A 27,469-nucleotide genomic window follows, 5' to 3' on the forward strand; every position below is an offset into this window, starting at 1 on the left:
TTAGTCTATTTTTAAACTCTTTAGAGAGATAGTGGTGTCAAATTTCATATGTTTAGGGTTCATTTCCTTTTTTGATAAAAAATATCAGGCCAAGAAAAAAATAATCATTTTATTAACATGCTTACATTGCTATTTTATTTATTTTTATTATATTTTGTAATGTAGTTATAATAATACTTAAGTTTATAGTATTAATGTACAGTTACTAGTATTCGACATGCATTATTTTACTTTTTTATTTCATATATTTCTAGTCATATCAATCGTATATTTTAACAATTTTTTTCAAGTCTTTCTCTTTCTCTCTGTTCTTTTTTTTTTTTTTTTGGATCACACCCAGCAGCGCTCAGGGGTTACTTCTGGTTCTATGCTCAGAAATAGCTCCTGGCAGGCTCGGGGGACCATATGGGATGCCAGGATTCGAACCACAGTCCTTCTGCATGCAAAGAGAACACCCTACCTCCATGCTATCTCTCTGGCCCCCAAGTCTTTCTCTTTTATGCATGTACATAATCAAATGTTTGCTGGCTCTTCCTTTAGTACCGTATTTTCCGGCATATGAGATGACTTTTGAAACGAAAAAAGTCAAACAAAAATTGGGGTCGTCTTATACGCTGAGTATATCCTGAAAAATGTTTCGATATGCCGCTAAACAAAAATCATCTGGATATTGCCAAGAAACGAATTTTCCAACTCGATCCTGCACCAATCACTGTCAGGCTGCTCAGACCACCTCTCTAACTCAGCCAATTCAAGCAGGCTTTTTATGCATGCAAATTATACAATGTTCTGTACCCCAATCTACACTGTCAAAAGCCTGCTCAGATTAGCCAGAGTCAGAGAGGAAGTCTATTACAGTATAACCTTTGAACTTTTGCTTGTTGTGATTGGCTCACTGTGGTACATACAGTTGCAGCACAGGAATGTTCTGTCTTATACAGCGAATATATGCCTAAACCTATGTTTAAACTGTAAAATTAAGGGGTCGTCTTTTAGCAGATTAGTAGGACTCTAGTTGGGGTATTGGTGTTTTCACAAAACATGCATTCTATTATAACTCACCTTACCTATTCCTTTCAGATATAACTATATCTTGTTAGAACGACCTTTGCCTATAAACTTGACAAATTTGAGTATTTCTATAATATTTACTTATTTATATGGAAGGAGAAAGTGCTGTGAATTTAGAATTCTTTAGATTTCATAGTAGATATTGAAGCTCTGACAAGTCAGAAACCATAATTTTCATTTCTTATGTACTTCCAGTGTCTTACATTGAGGCCCCATAAATGTATTTAAGCAAAAATACTCTAAGAATGAAGATAGAAAACCCTTATTTCTAGGCTATTCAATACTAATATTAATTTAAACAAATAAAAAACAGCTTTATTTTCTTGATTTTCTTGGTTGTAGCGTTGATTTAAATATCTTTCTAAAATAAAATTGATATCTACTTAACTTAATCTACAAAAGCCTCAATTTAGAGAATTAGAAACAAAATAATCTCTGCTGCAAAAGAAATTAATCAGAGGGAGAGTGTATACGTAATCTAACTTTTTATCCTGCAAGGAAAGGACTTTTTGTTTGTTTAGTTTTTTGAGCCACACCCAGTGACGCTCAGGGGTTACTCCTGGCCATATGCTCAGAAATCACTCCTGGCTTGGGGGACCATATGAGAAGTCTGGGGATCGAACTGTAGTCCATTTTAGGCCAGCCACTTGTAAAGCAAACACCCACTGTGCCACTGCTTTGGCCCAGGAAAAGGGCTTTCAAAATTTATGCACACAGGGGCAACAAAGGACTACCTCAATCCTACATCTTTAGCTGTAGATACAAAGCAAATATAATGCATATATTTTGTTTTTCTCTTTTTTTTTTTTTTTTTGTGGGTCACACCCGGCAGTGCTCAGGGGTTATTCCTGGCTCCAGACTCAGAAATTGCTCCTGGCAGGCACGGGGGACCATATGGGGCACCGGGATTTGAACCGATGACCTCCTGCATGAAAGGCAAACGCCTTACCTCCATGCTATCTCTCCGGCCCCATGCATATATTTTGTACTTCTGAAAATCTCACTTGTAAACTAGGGTTACATGGGAATAGCCCTATTAAGAGAATCAAATTGAGACTCCAAAGATATTCATTATCAAAGTCCTTTGATATTCATCTGATCTTCATTTAAGTGTACATTAAATTCTGTCTTGAATGACTTTATCTATACTGGTGTTTACCTGACCTGCAATACAAGCCATATCAGTAAGCTTCAAATCAAACTAAATTATAAATGAAAATAATACAGTTGGGATTTCCAGTTACCTACTGCCTTGTACATACCAGAAACAAAATGGACTGGATCAAATCATCAAAATCAGATTATCAACATTTTAATCATCAAGGGGAGAAACAGAACTAACTTAAAAATAATCACAACTATATTTGATATTCCAAGATCTGATCCCTTTTTCAGAAAAAGGCAGATTATACTGGCCTAGGACACATGGTGTAATTTCCTTGATCCTCACCCCTGCCTCAAAGAAAAATGTGTATCTCAAAAAGTCTGAGTAGAATGAAAGAACATAATCAGTGATAAATACTCTTAGAATAAATGTTGGGCTTATGACTCAGTGAATTTTTAGTGGAAGACTTATCTCTCCTGAATAATTAACTATTTAGAATCTCTATTGACCTGCATTGTGAGAGCTATAGATGCAAAGAAAATATGAATTATCAGCACAAAGAAATGTTATTTTTTAATTCATTTGCAAGGCTTAGGGGGAAAATAAAATACCATCATTTAGACTATGTCAAAATCTATAGAAGCAAAATGTTGGCTCAAAATTGCAATTTGCAACCTGCTTCTTGTTAAAGTTTTCCATTTTGCCTATGTTTATATTGTTACAGTGAAGACCATGATAGTATTTTAGGACTTGTCATAAATAAATCTCCAATATTATCACTCACTTTTGAACTTAAAATTTTTTAATCACCCTGAATTATAGATTACAAATTTGTTCATTAATACTTTTGAATTATATCGTGTTTCAATATTAATATCTTCATCAGTGTCTCTTCTCTCCAAAATGTCCCCCTATAATCTCTCCTTTTACAATGTACTTAGTGTCCCTTCCCTCCACAGTGTCCTCAGTTTCTTCTCCTGTCTCTCAGCCTATCTCTAGAGCAGGATCTTATCCTATCCATAATTTTTCTAATGTTTCCTTTCTTAGTTTCCTACTCACCCTCCACTCCCCTACAAACCAGTAGCAAGCTTCCTACTGAAGAACAGTTCTGCTCTTCATTTTTATTGTCTTTTATATCCTCTATAGTCTAGCCACCCAGTGATTCACTTCTGATCTTATAGTGCATATCCCTAATATATCCTTGTGTTTCTCAGTTAAGAACATTTGGACATCGCTGGCTTTTCAAATGATGTTTAATAGAGTAGCAGTGCCAAATTTTTTGGAAGTATATACTTCAGTTTAAAATCGTATCTAGGATAGGCAAGTCAACCTGTCTTGTCCTAATGGAAATATTTTGCTATTTGTCTTTTTCCTTTGAATATTTTTGGTAAACTTTTCTTTCCTGCTTGTTTCTTCATTAAGCTAATACTGTATATTATATTGATTCTAGCATATTCCATGTCTTTTGTAGAACTCTTGATGTATTTAGTTGCTATATGTCATTTTATGTACAAATTTTGATACATTATACTTCAGTGATATTGAATCGAAGACCCTTTAGAAATATAAAAATTTATTGACTATAATAAGGAATGTTTTTCATTTTACAGGGTGCAGAAAGTTTTAAATAGAACGGATAAATACGATAATAAAGTTAAAAGAATCGGACCACACATAGAAATCTTTCAGCTTTTCAGAAAAAAGCAAAAAATGAAAATGGACAAAAAAAATATTAAAAAGGTTACTATAGTGCAGGCAATTATCAGAGGGTGGCTTGAACGCAGACGGATGCAGAGAGTAATGGCCAAGGTAAGACGTATGCTGAATATTATGATATGTTTAAATTTCTTATGTAGATTCAATTAAGTAGAATTTTGAACAGTCACTTTCAATTATGATCAAGATTTTTCTAAAATTTGTTCTCATTGTTTTGAGATAAGGAACGTTATACAGAATCTTCGCCATTGTCAGTTTCTGATTGTGTCATATCTCAACAATTATGGGATTTATTCACGGGTATTTCTGAGTAGAAAACACCTAGCTGCATCAATATTGTTTCTACTTTAATATATATTTAGACCAGCTTTCTTCGACCTCCTACATAGATGGGTTTAGTTTAAGAGCATAAACATTCAACTTAAGGGGCCAGAGTGATATTACAATGGATAGGGTGCTTGCCTTGTGGGTGGCCAACTCATGTTCAATCCTTGGCACTTCTTATGGTTCCCAACCCCAGGAGTGATCCCTGAGCACAGAGATAAGAGTAAGCTGTGTTCTCTATCCCCAGAAAATCACATCATAAAACATTCTACTTAAAAAGAAAAACACCTCTTTAGAAATTTATATATACAGTAATCTTGACTTTCAAATAAATTTTAAAGATGAATGAAATAAATAAATATACTAAGAAAAAACAAACCATGAATATTCAAAATATTTGCAAAATTAAGAATATATAAAATTCAAGTATATTTAAAGAAATATAGTTTAAAATATGAGCTCTGAAGCTTCATGGACTTCTAAAGAGATCATACAACTTTGTAATTGTAAGATCCTTAAAATGATTTAAATTTTATTTAAAATTTTTTAAAATTTTTATTTAGTTACTGTGAAATTAGTTATTTATAATTGAGTTTAGGGCATACAATATTTTTTTTTTGGGGTTTTTGGGTCACACAAGGCAGCGCTCAGGGGCTACTCCTGGCTTTACATTCAGACATCACCCCCAGCAGGCTAGGGGGAACATATGGGATTTGAACTACCGTCCTTCTACATGCAAGGCAAATGCCCTACCCCTGTGCTATCTCTTCAGCCCCAGAGCATACAATATTTCAACACTAATCCCTTCTTAGTTTGTTTTCTTTTTTTATTTCACTTGTAAATGTGATTGGGGCTTATCAAGGGCAAGTTGACTCAAAAGAAGGTATATGTAACTATCATGTATTTCTTTAAAAAGTAATGAATTAAATCCAATACCACACCATTTACCATGTCAGTTCATTGGTCCAGCACCACAAACTTACTAGTCTCATAAGAGATGCAAGCTAAGCACCAGGAACACTGGTACTCGGGCTGAAAACTCTGGGGCATCATTAGGAAGAGGGTGAACCAAGTTCCTGCCCTGCCATAGCTTTGGCAGCTTCTTACAGTTGACTTCTTACTTCTTACAGTTGACTTCTACTTCTTAAAGTTGACCCCGTGCCAAAGGCCTAATGGCCTTAGGATTTATCTCTGCAGTTACCTAAGTTACAAAATCTCCATGTGCATCAGATTTGGGGGCTGAAAACTCTGGGAGCATTTTGGAAAAGTGTGACCATCCCCCTATACTTCCAGAAGCCCAGCAGTCACATCAGAGCCCACAGCCAGTGTCATGCTAGCTCATAGAACTATTTCTACAGATCCTAAGGTTCTGGAGTACATGGCAACATTTCAACTGTGTGATACCTCTAAATTCCTCCATACTGAATCCCAATAAGATCACACTAAATTAGATGGGAAAGTAGAATAGAAGCTAAGTAGTTTCAATAAACAAACAAACAAAAAATACAGAAAGCTCAACTAGGAACAAATAGTTTAGTAAATCTTCAGACAGTGACTTACTGGGCCAATGCATAACAATTTTCACAAATTTTCTTTTATTGAAGTATTTTTCAATAATTCCATTAGACATTTAATTGTAACAAGCAATATAAAATACATTATTTTGGGCCTGCCTAGGGGGGCAGGGTTAGGGAATGTAACTGGAACAATAGTGGACAGAATGTTAAACTGATGGTAGGAATAGTATTGGAACATAATGCCAGAAACAACTATACCATGAACTATTCTGTAGGCTAGATATTTAAATAAAGTAATAAAAAATAGAATAAAATATAAAAAAGTGAAAAGTAATAAATTCACTACTTAGTTCAAGAACAGGATAATAAACCCAGATAATAAAGGAAAACTGAGCAAATAATAATCTAGATAGTATAAAATCTAAAAACCACTAAATGAAAAATACAGTGGTACAATCTATTTAGAAAAGAAGCATGCCTAAAATAGATTAAATTCTATACTTTAAAAAGTATAGTATAATGGAGTGCAAAATTAAATGAGTATAATCACAGTTAAAATGTATACAGGTAAAAGTTGTTCACGTGTTAAGAAGGCAATTTATTCATTTGAAATTTTGTGAAATTAGTAAACAAAAATGTCTAGCAAAAATTGCTATACAATTTTCAAAAGAGCGGAGCTGTTTGGATTTGAATAAGCTTAGGCAAATTTTTTCCATAATAGAATGTCTTAATAGTACTCTATTTTTTTTCTTGTATGAGTAGGTTGCATAATAAAAAAAAATATGGGCACCATCCTTAAAAGCTTCTGTGAAAGTACCATTGAAGCCTCTATCAATGGGAAGTGATGACAAAACTATTTATAATGAAATATTATGAACTTCAGGTAGATTATTTTATTATTTAATATATGGACTTAACACTTGTAAATATACCCCTATTCTAAAAAATGAGATAAAGATAGTAAAAATGACAAATAAGATTAAATAATAAATAGCAGAAATATATAAGGAACATTACTGTCTATATTGCTGTTTTATAGGCTCTGGATCATGCACAAAATTTGAAAGAGGTAATTGATATGTATAGTGCTCAAATCTTTCGTATCAAATATCGACTTGGTATTTGGAGGACAAGACAAATTTTAACCTTATCAGAGCTAGAGGAATGGATGGATAGGAAAAAATGTAAGTGATACAATAATTTATAACATAAATTATTAATAAAGTTAATTACTAAATTTTGCATACTATTTACATTAAATACATAGAGTTCAAAGTTAGTCCATATTTTATAATGTTTTAACTAAACTATTTGCACTTTAAGGTGACATTGTGTGTTTAGATTTATTTGCAAATATTCTATTTATAAACAAAAATATTTCACTGTTTATAAACAATAGAAAACGATTCTGAATAACGAAAGAAATGGAAAGAAATGAAGAAAGAAATGATCACTAAAGAATAAAATTCTGATGGAACTTGAACCAGGGCTGTAGACATTTAGGGAGCAAAGAATAAGGGACATAGCTATTTGTTTTGGAGGGATACATATGCTTCTATAACTTCAACCTTTCCATTCCTAAGATTTGACTTGCTGACAAGGTGAGATGGGGAATGGGAGAAAATCTTGGGCCTTTGGAAGTTGGTGAACACTAACACTATTGGTGGATATAGAGTTGGAATATTAAATCCCCCCAAAATCTTGGTAAATCACAGTAAGTTAATTAAAAAATTAAAAGTTAAAATTAAAAGCTCTTCTGAGAGAGCACCTATTTCTTCTACTTTTGTTAAGTTTGTTGTATTAGGGCTAAGTACCAGGTATGGTAATTCCATAGCTGCATCCACTAGGAAAAAGGTTATGTCATTAAGGAATATTATATATCCATAAAGATGAGTTAAGTAGTCTACTTGACAGACTAATTAACATATTAAAAAGGTGTTGAATAGATAGAACTTGATAATATTACATTGAATGAAGTCAGTCCAAAGAGAAGAAATAGATAGACAATGATCTCTTTTATGAGATAAAAATACACAGGATGTATGACTTAAAGATACATAGAAACATAGCAACAAAAGGCCACTGGTGGCATAATGATAGAACTGATCCACACAACTGAGTTGATGGGATGGGAGTTGAAACTCAAGGGATTTGTGGCATTTGCAGGAGGAAGGGAGGTATAATGATGATGAGTCTGGTGTTGGAATTATGTGCTTTAGAAACTATCCTCAACGTTACTATAAACCACAGAATTCAGACAATATTATTGTAAATGTTTTTGAGCAGGTAAACAACACATATTTGTTATATTTTGCTTTTTACTCCTTTTTCTATCCCAGGATCATTTTCCCAATTTAGATCCTAATTTTCAATTCATCGCATGTGTGTGTGTGTGTGTGTGTGTGTGTGTGTGTGTGTGTGTAATATGCAACGAATTTGATATTGTTTGAGATTAGGATAAATGTTCCAATTTATTGATTAAAAATTAAACTGTTAGCAGAGAAAAATATCCAACACAATTCTTTCTAGCAAATTTGTCTCACAAAAAGGATTAGAAGCATTGGTAGGGTGAAGTGGAAACAAGACAGTAGCTAACTAAAAATCAGAGAGATAATCATAGGCTAAGAGACTTCCCTGAGCTAACAACTCCTTACCACAATATTACTAAAAGATTATTTATAATGTGTCACTTTACCACATTTGGCTACCTACCAAGGAAAAAATAATATAATATACAAAAACATAACTTGAAGAGACAACAAATATCTAATCAGACATAGCAGGAATATTAGAATGGTTAGACTAAAAATTAAAGACAATTACGATTCATATGCTAAGGGTCCTATGCATAAAGTAGAAAAAATAGAATATCCAATGGATAAAGGAAAAGCACTGTAAATCTGAAGAACAGATATAAGAAATGATGGGATCTTGGGCCTTGCTGTTCCCAGCAGCCTGAGATTGAATTTCTTCAGTGTTCCTGCTGGCGGTCTTGCCTGCTTTAGAGGTGAGTCAAGTGGTCCACTGACTGACTCCTGCTGGTTTCTGTTCGGTGTCAGAGGTGCTTGGCAGTCATTTTGGGCCTTGCTATTCTCAATGGCCTGAGATTGGATTTCTTTAGCATTCCTTCCAATGGACTTACATGCTTCAGAAGTGAGTCAAGCAGTCCACATACTAATTCCTGATGGTTTCTGCTGGGTGTCAGAGGTGGTCGGTGGTCATCTTGGGCCTTGCTGTTCCCAGTGGCCTGAGATTAGCTTTCTTCAGCGTTCCTGCTGGTGGACTTGCAGCTTCAGAGGTAAATCAAGCCGTCCACAGACTGATTCCTGCTGATTTCTGCTGAGTGTCAGAGGCAAGCAGTGGTCATCTTGGGCCTTGCTGTTCCCAGCAGCCTGAGATTGGTTTTCTTCAGCATTACTACTAGAGGACTTGCCAATGAATACCACCACAACATGTAGAAAAACCCACAATGCAAATGTGACAACAGGGAAACAACGCAGGTCAACAACAGGCAATGAAAATGAAGATGGCAATTCTGATGACCCAAAAATGGCCAACCATCTAGATAGTCTCTCAGATATGGAGTTTAGAGAAGAAATATGAGTTCACAGAACTCAAAGAAAGTATAAAACAGGACACTAATAAGAATCAAGAGAATATGAAAATAGAAATCAGAAAACTCCAAACTGAAATAACAGGTCAAATAACAAGTCTGAAAAACTCAAGAGACAAATTGAAGGACAAAATGGATAAGCTCTCCAGCAGGGTAACAGCTGCTGAGGATAGAATTAGTGAGCTGGAAGACGTGATGCATAACAACTCCATACAGCAGAAGAGATTGGAAAAAAGCCTTAAAGCAAATGATCAGACAATGGAAAAATTACTCAAAGAATGTGAACAGATGAAATTAGAAGTCTTTGATAAACTCAACAGAAACAACTTAAGAATCATTGGAGTACCAGAGACCCAGGAAGAAAATCTCCAGGAAGAATCAATGGTCAAGAACATCATTAAAGAGAAACTACCAGAGCTAAAGAATACATGCAACCAAATTCTGCATGCCTGAAGAGTACCAACTAAAAGAGACCCCAGGAAAAACACCCCGAGACACATCCTAGTCACAATTACAAATCCCACAGATAGAGACAGAATACTGAAAGCAGCAAGATCAAAAAGGGAAATTACATTCAAGGGAGCATTCTTGAGATTTACAACAGACCTGTCATAAGAAACACTCAAGGCTAGAAGACAGTGGTGGGACATAGTGACAAAACTCAATGAAATAAATGTTTCTCCTAGAATACTGCACCCAGCAAAACTCACTTTCAGGTTTGAAGGAAGTATACATGTCTTCACAGATAAACAACAGCTAAGAAACTTTACAGACTCAAAACCAGCCTTAAAAGAAAAACTGAAAGATCTACTTTAAGACAAGACTGACCAACAGACACATCAAACTTCGACACAAAAATGGCACTAAATCCCATGACAATTCTTTCTCTCAATGTCAATGTACTAAATGCACCCATTAAGAGACACAGAGTGGCTAAATGGATCCAAACACTCAATCCAACCTTCTGCTGCCTAAAAGAAACACACCTGAATAGTCAGAACAAACATAAACTCAAAATAGAAGGCTGGAGGAAAATCATCCAAGCAAACAACACCCATAAAAAAGCTGGAGTGGCCATACTAATATCAGATGATGCAAACTTTATACTCAGAAAAGTTGTAAGGGACAAAAATGGACATTTTGTATTAATCAAGGGATATGTACAGCAGGAAGAAATCACTCTCCTAAACATATATGCACCAATGAGGGATCAGCAAAATATTTAATACAATTGTTGACAAATCTGAAAAATAATATCAATAACAACACAATAATTGTGGGAGACCTCAACATGGCTTTGTCAACACTTGATAAGTCAACCAGACTGAAACCCAACAGAAATATACTAGATCTGAAAAGATAAATGGAAGAAAGAGGCCTAGTAGTATATATAGGACACTCCACCCCCAGAAACCTGGACACAGATTCTTCTCCAATGTACATGGGTCATTATCCAATATAGATTACATGCTGGCACATAAAGCATACCTCCAAAATATCAAGAGGATAGAAATTTTGCAGGCTACCTTTGCTGACCACATGGCTCTGAAATTATATGTGAAATCCAAAGGAACACAGAAGAAAAACTTTAAAACCTGGAAGTTAAAAGCCTACTACTGAACAACCAGTGAGTCTGAGATTAAATCAAAGATGAAATAATAACTTTCCTAGAAACAAATGACAATAAAGACACAAACTATCAGAACCTATGGGACACAGCAAAAATGTTCCTGAGAGGAAAATTTATGGCTTTGCAGGCAAATATAAGGAAGGAAGTAGGGGCTTATCTGAATACCTTAATGACACAGCTCATAGAATTAGAAAGTACTCAACAAAAGAAACCAAAAATAGGGAGACAGAAGAATATAACAAAGCTGAGAGCAGAAATCAACGAAGTGGAAACCCAAAAAACAATTCGAAAGATCAACGAAAGCAGAAGTTGGTTCTTCAAAAAAATAAACAAGATTGATAGATCATTGGCAAGACTAACAAAGAAAGAGAGAAACTTGATAACTAGTATAAGAAATGAAAAGGGGGAGATAACTACCAATATTGCAGAAATTCAAAGGGTAATCAGAAACTACTATGCCACTAAAAATGACAACCTGGAAGAAATGGATGAATTGTTGGACTCTTATAACCTTCCATGGTTGAATAAAAAGGATGTAGCATATCTAAACACCCCCATCACTATTGAAGAAATTAAAACAGTAATCAAATGTCTGCCCAAAAACAAAAGCCCAGGCCCAGATGGATTCACTAATCAATTCTTTCAAACCTTTCAAGAAGAACTACTACCAATCCTGGCAAGAAATCATATCATGAAATAAAAAAAAAACAAAACAGGAACACTTCCAAATAGCTTTTATGAAGCCAACATCACCTTGATACCAAAACCAGACAGAGATGCTGGTTTCTTGGAGAAAATTACAGACCAATATCCTTGATGAACACATATGCAAAGATACTCCACAAAATCCTGGCAAATAGGATTCAATGCCTCATTGAGAAGATCATCTACTATGATCAAGTAGGTTTCATTCCAGGAATGCAAGGATGGTTTAACATCCATACATCTATCAACATAATACACAACATCAACAACAAGAACAATAAAAATCACATGATCATATTAATAGACACAGAGAAAGCATTTGATAAGGTCCAACACCCATTCTGATCAAAACTCTCAGCAAAATGGGAATGAAAGGAACCTTTCTCAATATAGTTAAGGCCATCTACCATAAGCCAATGGCAAATATTATCCTCAATGAAAATAAACTAAAAGCTTTTCCTCTAAACTCTGGCACAAGACAAGTCTGTCCTCTCTCACCACTCCTATTCAACATAGCACTGGAAGTACTTGCTATAGCGATTAGGCAAGAAAAAATATCAAGGGAATCCAGATAGGAAAGGAAGAAGTCGCTCTCTTGAGCTGAAGGGTAGATCTAGCCAGCATGGGGTTTGGGGAGACCCCATGTGGAAGGCCTTCCCCTAACATGGGTGTGTTGGGAGCCTTCATAGGCCCCCAGCCTTCCCCTCTTCTGCCCCTGGCCTCCAGGCCTTCTGGGATTCCAGCCCAGGAAGCCAGAAATGGTGGGTCCTAACTTGGGTTGTGCTGAGATTTGCTCGATTGCACTAAGTTTGTCACTGTCAATTTCTGACCAGTCTACATATGAAAACCGCGTGAACTGCATGTATTAAGAGTATTCCTATCCTTATGTTATGTTTTGCATATCCAGAATGTCCATTTTGTAATATGCCCTTTCCCACACCCCTAAAAAGCTCATTTTTACTCATTAACTCTCTCACCACTCCCAAACATCACTTACCCACATTACTCTTTTTAACTTCAGTACTGCACAATCATAATCCCAGACGAAAGCCATGCATTGTGTGTAACAACCCCAAACTGTTTCAAAAGACATAAAATAGACACGTATTTCTTTTTTTTATTTTATAATTGCAAGATATGTATTTAAAAAATCATGTCATAATTATTTTAACAAAGGACTAATGGTCATTGTTTTAGGCAGGATTTTGTGTCCTTTCATCCACTACACCATTCACAGTCCAAGACCATTATTGGAATGGTTATGCTTCTTTTTTTTAACATAATTTTTATTTTAATTGTAGTGGCTTACATATCGTTCACAGTAATATTCCAGGTACATATTTACATTGAATCAGGGGAATTTCCACCACCAAATTGTCCTCCCACAACCGCTCCCATCCTGCCTCCCATATCCTCCACTCTTCCCCCCAGGGGCTGCTAGAATGCATGGTCCCCTCTGTGTCTAGTTAATTACTTAGTGGGATTATAACTGTTTGGTCTTGGTGCCTCCATTTTTGCACCCTCTAGTTGGGAGGCGGGACTAGAAAGATCAAGTTATGTGGATTTGTTTGAGGAAGAGAAAGGTAATATAATGGGGTAAAAATCGACTATGACCGACTATGAGCGGAGTCATTCTAGAGGCTCTCGTTCTTGGTTTGACAGACGATGGGGAAAAGAAGGTGAAACGCCACAGCAGTTCAAAAAGAGGAATCAAATAAGATATTCAGTAAGCACTGCAGCCATAAAAATATGCACCACATAGTTGCCATGGTCTTGAGATAGGAAATATGACAAGGTGCAAGGAGGAAGAAGAGAAAAGAAGAAAGAAAAAGTAAATATATAATTAAAAAATGGACAACTACTTCAATATTTACTCCAAAACAAAGAATTCGATCAAAACTAGATAAAAAATAAAAAATAAAAATTAAAAAAAAAAGGATTATTTAGTGTTTTTTGTCTCTCCCCCCACCCCCGCATAGGCATAGTAAATGTTGGGGCCATCTGAAATGGGAATCCCCTTGGCCTAAGAGATACAGGGTTTCCCTACCCTTGGAATATGTTGTCATGGGATTATCTATAGACTCCTTTCACGTTCATTTACTCTCCCCTTGGTGTTTTTGTGCTGTATGGAAGATTTCTGCTCCGATCTGGATGATAAAGACAGACCTCTAAATCTAGGGGGTCTCAGTTTATGCACAGGTCAAGGAGTGGAACTTATGATGACGACTTTCTTTGTGATTTTAGAAGTTCTGTTTCCTCGATGTCATTTTAATTTGTCTTCTGTGGTTAGTGGTCTTGGCTGAAGCTCGGATGGAGTCTGGGATATCATCTTTCATTATGATTCCAGAAGTTGCAATTGCCTCAGTCAGGACTCTGACGTTGGAGGTCATGCTTGTTATGTAGGACGTAGACCAGACCCTAGAATAGGGCTTTCCTGTTGGTCCCAGAATACATACTGCCTGGTCTTGGTTCTATCAGCCAGTCACCTGTAGATCACGTTCTTGGCTTTTGCACAGCCCATAGTGTGGTAAGTCTTCCAATTTGGTTTATCATTAGTTGGTAAGGTAGGATAACCTGTTCTTATGTCCATTTGTTCCCATGTTCCTCATTGTCAGGATCTCTTATTAGATCTGGCACATGTTGGAGATTGAGTAGTATTCAGGAAAAATGGACACATATTTCTTTTGAATATTTTGTGTTTTTTCTCTGACAGCTATAAGTCTTACTAAATATTCTCTTATACAGTGACGATTTTAAACACTTTTATCTTCTCTTTATGAACTGTTCAACAAGGAATTTTGGTAAAAGAGTCCCCCAGTTTAATGCTTATGATTGAACCATGTCATGGGAATTGTTGGACTAGTTCTTATGGCCCCCATATTGCCAATAACACCATGTGGCATTGCTCCTTTTTTGCATAGGCACATTAAAATGGGAAAATACTATACATACAAATAGGATCCTATATACTAGAGATTGGAATACATAAATCTTGTAGTGCAAAGGGACATTACACCCTGAACATTGACATAATGACCTGGCACAGGCCTCAGAAGAAAGGGCATTTTCCATTCACCCCTGAACCAGGGAAGCCATCCACAAAACATCCATGTTTGTCTATAACATCACCTGGAGGCAATCCTCTACCACGGAAGACCCTACCACTGCTCAGACATCGACCTGCTCAAAAGAGACTTCCCTTAACACTGAGAAGACTTAACAACAACAACAACGACCTGCTTACAGGACAGGGATCCCTGCACTGCCCTTTAATTGTGAGGTGAAATGAGAGGACACACCACATCTGACTTCAATGTAGGATATGCAGATTCCAGGATCTTTAATACAGAAACATGATACCAACAACAGAGACTATGTGAAAAATAAAAGTGTGTTGGCACTACAGACAATGTCTTGAATTGGACGATCTAGCTTGCTGGAGCCTAGAGTTGGTCTTATGCCAGGAAACTTCAGGGGTCGGGTCTCTTTGTATTTAGGCCAAGGTTATTCCTTTCCATGCCCCTCATATTTTGGTGGGCCTATGCAAACAACAATTGCCACTCTAACACCGTTTTTACTGTGCTCCTTTGACTCTAATTCTTAAAAAAAGACCACTTAAAATTTGAGGTTAACTTAAGCTAATATGCATGTACATGGAAATGTAAAAAATACTATGACTCTAATGTTCAAGGAGTTATGTAAGTTTTATGGCTTTAGATTGCCTTGTGTGCTGTTAAATATTATAATGTGTTACAATCTGGGGTATTGAGGAACAGAGTAATTGTACATGGATTCTGTTTTATTTATCTTAATGTTCTTTGGCTGAAAGTTCAAAGTTAAGATATCAGCAAGGGGACTTCTTCTGAGAATTATGTTATGGGTGATTGTCCTTCCACTGTAACTTTACCTTGTCCTCTTTCTTTGCATCTTTGTTCTCATAATTAAAAAAAATTAGTAACTTTGCATTTTTAATAAAAACTCATTAGTTTAAAAAAAAGGAAAGGAGGAAGTCAAGCTCTCACTGTTTTCAGATGGCATGATACTCAGAAAACCCTAAAGACTACCAAAAAACTTCTAGAAACAATAAACTCATATAGCAAGGTGGCAGGCTGCAAAATTAACACACAAAAATCAATGGTCTTTTTATGTACCAATAATAACAGGGAAAAAATGGACATTAAAAAAAAAACCCATTCACATTAGCACCACACAAACTGAAATATCTGGAGTCAACTTGACTAAAGATGTGAAGCACCTATACAAATAAAATTATAAAGCCCTACTCCAGGAAATAAGAGAGGACACGTGGAAATGGAAGCACATACCCTGCTCATGAATTGGCAGAATTAACATCATTAAATTGGCAATACTCCTCAAAGCATTGTACAGATTTAATGCAATCCCTCTAAAGGTACCCATAACATTCTTCAAAGAAGTGGATCAAACACTGTTGAAATTCATTTGGAACACCCTCTAATAGCTAAAGCAATAATTGGGAAACAGAATATGGGAGTCATAAATTTCCCCAATTTTAAACTGAATTACAAAGCAATAGTTATCAAAACAGCATGGTATTGGAATAAAGACAGACCCACAGATCAGTGGAATAGGCTTGAATACTCAGAGAATGTTCCCCAGACAATCACCTAATTTTTGATAAAGGAGCAAGAAATCCTAAATGGAGCAAAGAAAGCCTCTTCAACAAGTGGTCTTGGCACAACTGGCTAACCACTCGCAAAAAATTTAAACCCCCAGATAACATCATGTATTAATGTAAAATCCTAATGGATTAAACATCTTGATATCAGACCTGATTCCATAAGGTATATAGGACAACATGTAGGCAAAACACTCGTTGGCTTTGAGACTAAAGTCATCTTTAAGGAGGAAACGGCACTCTCCACACAACTGGAAGCAGGGATTAACAAATGGGAATATATTAAGCTGAGAAGCTTCTGCACCTCAAAAGAAATAGTGCCCAGGATACAATAGCCACCACTAAGTGGGAGGAACTATACACCTAATACCCATCTGATAAGGGGCTAATATTTAAATTATTGAAGGCACTGACAGAACTTTACAAGAAAAACACATCTAATTCCATCAAGAAATGGGGAGAAAAAAATGGACAATTTGATAAAGAAGAAATACAAATGGCCAAAAGGCACATGAAAAAATGCTCCACATAACTAATTATCAGGGAGATGCAAATCAAAACAACTATGAGGTGCCATTTCACACCACAGAGATTGGCACACATCACAAAGAATGAGAACAAGCAGTGTTCGCGGGAATGTGGAGAGAAAGAAACTCTCATCCACTGCTGGTGGGAATGCCATCTAGTCCAACCTTTATGGAAAATGATATGGAGATTCCTCCAAACACTGGAAATTGAGCTCCCATATGATCCAGCTATACCACTACTAGGAATATATCCTCGGAACACAAAAATACAATACAAAAATCCCTTCTTTACTCCTATATTCATTGCAGCACTATTTACTATAGCAAGACTCTGGAAACAAGCAAGATGCCCCACAACAGAAGAATGGCTAAAGAATTTATGCTACATATACACAATAGAATATTATGCAGCCGTCAGAAGATATGAAGTCATGACATTTCCTATACATGGATTTACATGGAATCTATTATGCTGAGTGAAATAAGTCAGAGAGAGAGAAAGATGCAGAATGGTCTCACTCATCTATGGGTTTTAAGAAAAATGAAAGACATTCTTGCAATAATAATTTTCAGACACAAAAGAGAGAAGGGCTGGAAGTTATAGCTCACCTCATGAAGCTCACCACAAAAAGCGATGAGCTTAGTTAGAGAAATAACTACATTTTGAACTATCCTAACAATGAGAATGTATGAGGGAAATAGAAAGCCTGTGTAGAGTACAGGCAGGGGTGGGGTGGCCAGGAGGGAGAATTGGGACATTGGTGATGAAAATGTTGCCCTGGTGATGGGTGGTGTTCTTTACATGACAGAAACCCAACCACAATCATGTTTGTAATCAAGGTGTTTAAATAAAATATTATATATATAATGATAAATGAAAAAATAAAAAAAATATTGAGCAATGAAGGCGACACAAGAAATATTTTTTAAAAAGGGAAACATTGTACTTCTGAACCCAATCATGAATGAATTAATTCATTTAAAACCCTGATTAATAATCTCAGGCTATGAGGCCGGTACAAAGGTCTTGGGCACCAAGGAGGACCAGTAGAAGGACCAAGTTTCACGGGTCCATCTTGGGCAAATTCCAACTTCATCCATCTGGTCCAGAAGTGCAAGTGACCGTTACCCCTAGCCCGAGCCAAGGAGAAGATGGCCAAGGGTCCTGGCTTCGGTGAACGTCATGTGCTCAGAAAACCAAGCACCGATGATGGAGCTGGAGATGGCACTGGCCCGCTTGGTGCCTCTGAGTCGGAATCTTCTCCCTTAAGTCATCTGGGAAATACAAAATCAGCAGGCTCCTTGGGAAAACAAGTTAAAAAAACCAGGTTAAATTTGAGAGATGTCTTTCTTCTTTTCTGCGAGATCTCTGATTCCATTAAGACCCTGACAAAGAAGTCTGCCTTCCTTCGTGCCAAAGTTTCCAAAATTAAGCGTGTCCAGATGGCATCGGTGTGGGCAGATTTCAAGTTCTTTGGCTTCCCCTACCGAGTCTATACTAGAAGGAGCCAGAACAGCCGCCAGGCACAAAGGAGAAACCGTCGTCCTGGTTACTCCAATGGCCAACTTCGGGTGATTTGCTTGCACCAGGGGTTCCCCCCAGAAACAGATGGCACCCCTCCAGCTTCAGAAGATCTCAAGATCTCACAGGGAGATCCCAGTCAACCCTGATGCGGCCTTAGCATTGCCAAGCACCTCTTGCAAGCCTTCCTTTCTCTGCACAGGAAAGTCTGGCCATCTCAAGTCTGCTCAAATTCCAGCAGCTTCTGCTAAAATTGTGCTGCCCCCCATGAAGCAGCCTTCGACCCATCATCATCCAGACCTGATGGCTCAGCCCACTTCACTGCAACTGAAGAAGCCCCACCAATAAGTTTGCACAGGTGTCTTCTCCACCCTCACCTCCAATGCAGGCTCCTGGGTTGGAAGTCACCAGGGCCTTTTGAAGCCAACCTCCTCTGATCCTTCAACCTGGTCAGTGAATGAAGCGATCCTCTTTCTGAAACAAAATTCTTCTGAGAACGTCGGCCCTCTTGCTCACAGCTTCAGGTAACATGACATCCCTGGGGTAACTCTGATGTGGACATCATGGTCAAGTATATGGATATCGACCGGGAAATTGCCCTGAAGGTGTATGACCTTATCAAAAGACTTAGAGGGGAAATAAAATTACTTCATAAAAAAATGTCTTCTGGTAGATTTATATAATATAAAATATTTATATATTTATAATTTAAAAAATAATATATTAATTTCTAAAAGACCAATGACATCATCTTAAAGTACTATCACTTTTTGGTCTTTGAATATTGTGACTGCACAGTAGGTCACTGTATCCAGAACTGAAAATTTAGTGTCTGCGATACTTCTCCAAAAACTATGTAACATTTTAGCAATAGCATATTCCAAATAGCTGTTTGTGTTCCGTATGTATTATGCTTTCATTGTGTTGTTTCCATAATTTGCTGCTCATGTGTAGACATTTAAGAACTCATTGCTCACTACTCAGATTTGATAGCAACGTTTTAATTAATTTTAATTGTTGTTTTGTGGTTTGTAACATTGTTAGTAATGGCTTCTCACGTGTATAACTCCTACCATCATAACCATAAATAGTGTACCCATTTCCCTTCCTCGGGGATGCAGGTGCCCTTCCCTTTCAAAGAAACCACCTTCCACCAAATCAAATGTGTGGATCAGTTCTCCAAGAAATTTCCAAATTGTTTTTGTTTGTTTTAATTTACAAATTCTTAAAGGAGCTATTGTCCGTTTTTTTAATTCTTTGTGGATATTGTTTCAGATAGTTTATTCTATAGTTGAAATATGTACATAGAAGTTCATCTTTTCTTCTTGAATTGAAAATGGAATTTTGCGCTCCCAGAGAATGAAAGATGACCTGCACATAAATAGTGAGGGGTTTATATTATGTCTAATGATTGCATATCACTAAAGAGCATGAGTACTACTTACCTACTTATTTAGTATTCTTTGTACAATGTTTCAAGTTACTTTTGCTTTCTGAGTCATTATTTTTGGTGAACTGTGTAAGAGAATTTGTTTGAATTGTGTTTGGGCTTTAAGAATAAAATCTTTTCATGCAAAAACAAAGAAATGATGGACATAAAATACTTCAATATAAATGAAGAATGTCATTGATGGGTTTACTAGTAGGTTGAAGTCTGATTAAGGAATACTGAGCCATAAAATATATTACTAGAATCTTGAAAACTGCAAATCAAAGAGAACAGAATCAAAGATATCAGAAGTTGAACCATCTGTATTTCTTCTTTGTCAAAGTGTCTGTCCATTTTTCTCCCCATGTTTTGATGGGATTAGATGTTTTTTTCTTGTAAAGTTCTGTCAGTGCCTTCAATAATTTAAATATTAGCCCCTTATCAGATGGGTATTAGGTGTACAGTTTCTCCCACTTAGTGGTGGCTCTTGTATCCTGGGCACTATTTCCTTTGAGGTGCAGAAGCTTCTCAGCTTAATATATTCCCATCTGTTAATCTCTGCTTTCACTTGCTTGGAGAGTGCTGTTTCAAGACATTCTTGCAATAATAATTTTCAGACACAAAAGAGAAAAGAGCTGGAAGTTACAGCTCACCTCATGAAGCTTACCACGGACATGGATGAGTTTAGTTAGAGAAATAACTACATTTTGAACTATCCTAATAATGAGAATGTATGAGGGAAATAGAAAGCCTGTCTAGAGTACAGGCGGGGGTTGGGTGGGGAGGAGGGAGATTTGGGACATTGGTGATGGGAATGTTGTACTGGTGATGGGTGGTGTTCTTTACATGACTGAAACCCAAACACAATCATGTATGTAATCAAGGTGTTTAAATAAAATATATATATAAAAAGAAGTTGAACCAAAAACTGGAGAATCTTGAGGTACATTGAGACAACCACAAGAGTAACATATGAATAATAAAATACCAGAGGTATTGGAGTGATAGTATAATAGACTGCTTACCTTGCACATGGCTTACCCAGGTTTGGTCCCAGCCTAGCACTCCATAAGATCCTCTGAGCACTCAGGAGTTAGGCCTAAACACAGAGCCAGCAACAAATTCTGAGCATATTTGGTGTAATTCAAAAATAAAACAAAAAAACATATCTAGGTTTATAATCCTCAAAGTATAGAAACCACAAATTTTTAATAACAATTTTTATTTTGACTAAAGTGGATTACAAATCATTCATAGTAGTATTTTAGGTACATAATGACATTGAAACAGGGGCATTCCCACCACCAATGTTGTCCTCCCTCCACCCCTGTTCCAGCATGCATCCCATAACCCCTTTCTTTGCCCACAGATATTTAAAAAAAATCCTATGCAACCATTCACTTTCAAGTCTGGGAATTTCATTAGTCTTGTGCCTTTTTATCTCATTCCTAGTTCAGGAATTGGCCCTTTCTCATGTCCCTCTATCCTCTGAACCCCAAACTGCATGCATGTTAGAGAATCTATGTGAAAGCATTACTACATACATTTTGTATTTGGGGGGCAGGCATAATGAACCAGTCCTATTTCTCAGGCAATATGCAGTCTTAAATCTCAGTTAACTAAGTGAAGTGTAACTAGTTGACAGTTTTTTTGGGGTATTCTGAAATCACATTGCATGGTAATGTAATTGTGTGCATCATTGTGATCTAGTGAGAAACATACAAACTGATATATTCAAGGAAAATGTATACTTGCATTTCAAGGAGAAATATTTCTGTAAATATAAAAGTATGAAGTGATATTCTCTTGTGTTAGTTTGGGTTTCTCAAGAATCAGGCTCTGGAACAATAATTGCGGTTCAACTAAAGTATTTGGGTGTTGACTCTACAAAAACTGATAGAAGAATGGATACATGAGATAGGAAAGGGCTAGAGGTCAAAATAATGTGAATAATCAAGCACTTACTATGTAGACACTTAATACTCTGGGAAGGCATCTCTTGCCTTTTTCATTTTGGAGAAGCAAGGGCACACCTAGCAGTACTCAGGGGCAATTGTTGACTCAGGGATCATTTCTGGATGGGTTAAGGGACCATATGGTGCCAGGGATCTAACCAGGGTAGGGTATGTGCAAGCACCCTATTCTATGTTACCCTTAGGATAACATTTCTTATTTGGGAATCATATGGGACTCATTGGATCCCCAGTATATTCCCAGGGGAGAGAGGCAAAAATTAATAAATGGGGACCTGTTGGATAGGAGGGCACAAGAAGAAACAAGGTTGCAAGGGGACATGGTTAGATAATTGAGAAATACTGCTCTAGGGAATAATATAAACAATTTGTTTCTAGTGCTGAATCTTATCCACCCCTTTCTCTGTCAGATTGAGCCACTGTATGATGGGCTCAATTCTCTGGTACCTCTGACTTGCTGTAAAGGTAGTCAGAATTTGTTTGCAGCCAGAGGGGAGCCCTGAGGCAAAATGCAGTTGCAGATGCTGGTACTTAAGCATCTGATTAAGTGGACTAGAAGAGATGAATGGTATACTAAAAGCAAATGCTCCCATGATATTTTTCTGAAAGACACAAAGGTCATACTTTTACCAGTTAAGCACTTATGTTTATTTTACTACCATGTTTAGAGATCTGTATTAACTACTTGTCTTTAGATAATGACTAAACATTTCTTGAATTCCTGTTTAATCCCTTCAACTGACTCAGTAGAAACTTAAAAACATGTGTTTGTACCAAAGCAGTACATTAACCTCTGTTAGAAAATCCTTTGTCCTTAGGAAACCATATTTCAGAGCTTTGCCTGGACTGAAACACATCCTGTACATGCTAGAAAGAATGATCATTCAGTAGCTACTCATTACCAGTCAGTTCGATGGAGCTCACCCATCCCTTGAGTGTAAAGAGCGGCAGCACATTTATAAATTAAAAAAGTGAACTGTTGGTGAGAGATAACACTTAGAAGATTGAAGTGTCCCATTCTCTTGTGTATTCTCCAACTTTGTTCCCATGCCAGATATAGGAGAGAGGTGAGGAATGGTCTAAGTGAGTATTTATCTCTAGTAACTGACAAAGTAACAGTGCATCTTGAGTTATGGCATAGAACACATGAGGTCAGGGGACAAAAGGTAGACTGAATTCCAGTTAGGAAATAAAATAATTTGATGCGGGATTTCCAATTTAAGCAGTTACATTGAGCATAGCTGTAAAAAATTTAAAGTATGACAAAAATAGTTATTATTTTTATAATAAAGTATAAAAAATAAACAAACAGTGGACTGGATTAATTGAAGTTGGCAGCCCAGAATGACTAACATTAAAGCTATATCTTTAGGTACAATGTGAGCATTCATATAGAGGAATCTGCCATTATGCAGACTAGAACCGATGCTGTATTCTCCTTTTAAATTTATGATTTAGGTAGGGAGGACACCCCCTGCCTGCTTTCTCCTAAACACCTCCAGGATATTGACATGATATTGTCTAATTATGGAAGCTTGTGACTGGTCAGTCCTAAAAATATCAAATTAGACTCAAAGTTTCTTCAGGTACAGATGAAACTGAGATTTTGACATGATATATTAATTATAAAGAAAATAATTTTTCTTTTAGACTATGAAACAATATTTGCTAAGAAACAAGATTGGCAAGGATTAGATAAAAGTGAACTCCCTAAATTCTTTAATGAATGTGGCCATTTCCCAACCTTGCAGAATATTAATTCCGTTTGGCACGTGGTCCACAAGGGTAAGTAATTTTTCATTAGTTTCCCTTTCTTTCCTGTCTCTTTTTAAATTTCTACCTCAATGGTTTCTTTAATTATTATTTTACTTTTTGTTACTTTATAAAACTATCTGAATTTAATTCCTCCATATGTGTTTTTAAAAGCATAGTTCTTAATATATACTAATAAAGAAATATACAAAACCAGTTGAAAGATGTTCATGGAATGGAAGTTAGCTTTCTCATGGAGTGTTCGTTTTGGCATGAAAGAACATAAATCTAAATGTTAAAGTATTATAAACTAAATAATTTTAAAATTAAGAAGTTTTATAAGTATAGTATTATATGAGAATATTTAATAATATAAATGGAACCTACCAGTATTTTTCCCTCTTTTATATACTAAATGGATATACCAAAAATATACCAAAAATGGACCATCTCAATAGCTTCTGTAATTTCTTAAGACACTTTTTAATGCTTTTATGCCTGTTCTTCTGCCATGATTTGTACCCAGAATTAGGGATGATGTATTATAGACCCCAATTTTAAATTTGAAAAAATAATGAAGAAAACAAAATACAACATTTCAAAACCAATTTCAATAGAGGAAAGAGGCACATGTAATTTAAAGAAAGTGACTAGTTGTTTGTTTCATAACTCTAATAAAGAGACACTTAATATTTGTTATAGAAAATATGGCCACTAGAAATAAAAAGACTGCCAAGAAAACATCATGGTTTTTTTTCAGACAATATGCTGTTTTTATGAAAATTAGAATGATTTTGTGTATATTTAAAAATTATTTTAATATAGCACTATTAAATTTCTATAAAATGCTATTAAATTCCTACTCTTTGTAAAACAATGATATTACATTTTCAAGTAATGAATTTGTTACCTTTTTTATGATTTTGATGTAATTTAAAATACAGATATACTATATCTGTACATATTCTATATGTACATATACATATATGTAGTATATGTAGTACATATGTTATATGTACTATCATATATTTAATTATCATTTTTATTAAAAATTAAAGTTAAAAAGTGGCAAAATGCAATCAAGTATGCCTTTTAGAGCCTTTTACCAAGTAGTATTAGCTATTTGAAATATAATTTTTCTTTTTTTTTTAATTTTTTTTTATTTTTAATTATGAGAACAAAAGATGCAAAGAAAGAGGACAAGGTAAAGTTACAGTGGAAGAACAATCAGCCATAACATAATTCTCAGAAGTCCCCTTGCTGATATCTTAACTTTGAACTTTCAGCCAAAGAACGTTAAGATAAATAAAACAGAATCCAGGTACAATTACTTTGTCCCTCAAGTCCCCAGATTGTAGCACATTATAATATTTCTTAACACACAAGGCAATATAAAGCCATAAAACTTATGTAACTCCTTAAACATTAGAGGCATAGTATTTTTTACATTTCCATGTACATGCATATTAGCTTAAGTTAACCTCAAATTTTAAGTGGGTGCATTTAACCTCAAATTTTAAGTGGGTGCATTTTAAGGATTAGAGTCAAAGGAGCACAGTAAAAACGGTGTTAGAGTGGCAATTGTTATTTGCATAGGCCCACCAAAATATGAGAGGCATGGAAAGGAATAACCTTGGCCTAAATACAAAGAGATCCTACCCCTTAAGTTTCCTGGCATAAGACCAACTCTAGGCTTCAGGCAAGTTATCCTCCAATCCAAGACATTATCTGTAGTGCCAACACACTTTTCACACAGTCTCTGTTGTTGGTATCATGTTTCTGTATTAAAGATCCTGGAATCTGCATATCCTACATTGAAGTCATGATGTGGAGCATCTTCTCGTTTCACCTCACCATGAAAGGGCAATGCAGGAAGCCCTGTCCTGTAAGCAGGTCGTTGTTGTTAAGTCTTCTCTGTGTTAAAGGAAGTCTCTTTTGAGCAGGTCGATGTCAGAGCAGTGGTAGGGTCTTCCGTGGTAGAGGATTGCTTCCAGGTGATGTTATAGACAAACCTCACCATTAAGGGGCAATACAGCAAGCCCTGTCCAGTAAGCAGGTCATTGTTCTTGTTACGTCTTCTCAGTGTTAAGAGAAGTCTCTTTTGAGAAGATCGATGTCAGAGCAGCTGTAGGGTGTTCCAATGCCTCCAGGTGATGTTATATACAACCTTGGATGTTTTGTAGATGTCTTCTCTAGATCAGGGGTGAATGGAGAATGCCCATTCCTCTGAGGCCTGTACCAGGTCTTTATGTCAATGTTCAGGGTGTAAGGTCTCATTGCACTACAAGATTTGTGTGTTCCCATCTCTATTAGATAAGAACTTATTGGTATGTATAGTATTTTCCCATTTTAGTGTGCCTAAGCAAACAAGAAATAAAGCCACGTGGTGCTATCAGATATATGGGGCGTAAGAACATTTCCATCAATACCCATGACTTGGTTCAAACATAAGCATTAAACTGAGGGATTCTTTCACACCAAATTTCATATTGAGCAGTTCACAAAGAGAAGATAAAAAACATGGGGGGGGGATCATCACTGTATAAGAAAATATTCAGCAAAAGTTATAGCCATCAAAGAAAACACCCATAAAATGATGAAGAGACATAAGTGTTCTTTTTATGCCTTTTAAAATAGTTGGATGGGTGTTAACTCCAGGGCACCACTTTGATCTGTGACTTAGAACTCTACAGTACTTAAGTTAGAAAGGGTAAATGAGGAGTAATGATGATAGGAGTTAAGGAAGTTAAAGAGAAATATGATCTTATGAAGGGGTATGCAAAAGGGCAGAGTACAAACTGGACATTCTGCATATATAAAAACATAATTCAATGATAGTGAGTACTATTAATGTTTCTTCTGCATGCGGGGGCAATAGCCCCCGCGCGATTTTGAAAATATAGACTGGACAGAGATTACCAGTAACTTCAAGAAGCTGGGAGGCCAGAAGTTCAGGGCCCCACCCAAACCCTCCCTAAGGAGCTGGATGGATAATGGGGGAAAGCCTAGGATACCTTCGAGCTCCACCAAGGGGCCCAACTCACCGGCTTGCCCAGGCATGTGGCTGGGGAAGCCCTGGAGATCTGGAGCAAGATGACAGAGGGGTGCTGGGGTTACCCAAGTCCCGCACCCCCACTAGGCCTGGTTAGGAAGGCCTCTGGCATGGTGGGAGCCTGCCAAACCCCCTCCTGCTAGACTCCCGGCTCCCAAGAAGGAGAGATCCTTCAAGAAGCTGGGAGGCCAGAAGTTCAGGGCCCCACCCAAACCCTCCCTAAGAAGTTGGATGGATAATGGGGGAAAGCCTAGGATACCTTCGAGCTCCACCAAGGGGCCCAACTCACAGGCTTGCCCAGGCATGTGGCCTGGGGAAGTCCTGGAGATCTGGAGCAAGGTGGTAGAGGAGTGCTGTGGTTACCCAAGTCCTGCACCCCCACTAGGCCTGGTTAGGAAGGCCTCCGGCATGGCGGGAGCCTGCCAAACCCCCTCCTGCTAGACTCCCGGCTCCCAAGAAGGAGAGCAAATATAATTTTTCTAAGTCATGATTTTCATTAGCATATTTTCCTCTGTTGATTATTTGGATTATAAAATATACTTAGATTTGGACCATAGCATTAGGATTGGTTTTTACTGAATATGATTCATGGTTCCATCATCATTATATGCATTTGGACAAATCTGCTTTATTTTATTTTCTTACTATAAAAGGCAGATAATTTTCAGAAACAGTTCAGTTATTTATAGATAATACTTAAGTCCATGCCATCCTTCTAATAATTTTGAAGTATTTACACATTGAACTTAATTGTTAAGTAACTAATTTTTAGAAATCTTTTGGTAAATCTGCACTTTGATTATTTTTATTGTCATAGTTATCTGTGTGCTAGGTAAGTGTCACACTCATTTGTGCTCATTTTAAGGTAAGAGACAT

The 27,469-nt window shown here is 36.6% G+C and overlaps 1 protein-coding gene across 1 annotated transcript in view; it reads left to right on the plus strand.

Annotated features, from left to right (window-relative positions):
• IQCM (IQ motif containing M) overlaps positions 1–27,469 on the plus strand; it is a 410,973-nt gene that overhangs the window by 199,266 nt on the left and 184,238 nt on the right. The window contains exons 8-10 of the mRNA XM_049770870.1: positions 3,787–3,985; positions 6,773–6,917; positions 23,440–23,574. Coding sequence (XP_049626827.1) covers positions 3,787–3,985; positions 6,773–6,917; positions 23,440–23,574 — 479 coding nt within the window. The remainder of the gene's footprint in view (positions 1–3,786; positions 3,986–6,772; positions 6,918–23,439; positions 23,575–27,469) is intronic.

The sequence above is a fragment of the Suncus etruscus genome, chromosome 3 (assembly GCF_024139225.1).
Source record: "Suncus etruscus isolate mSunEtr1 chromosome 3, mSunEtr1.pri.cur, whole genome shotgun sequence".
In the NCBI taxonomy this organism is placed as follows: domain Eukaryota; kingdom Metazoa; phylum Chordata; class Mammalia; order Eulipotyphla; family Soricidae; genus Suncus; species Suncus etruscus.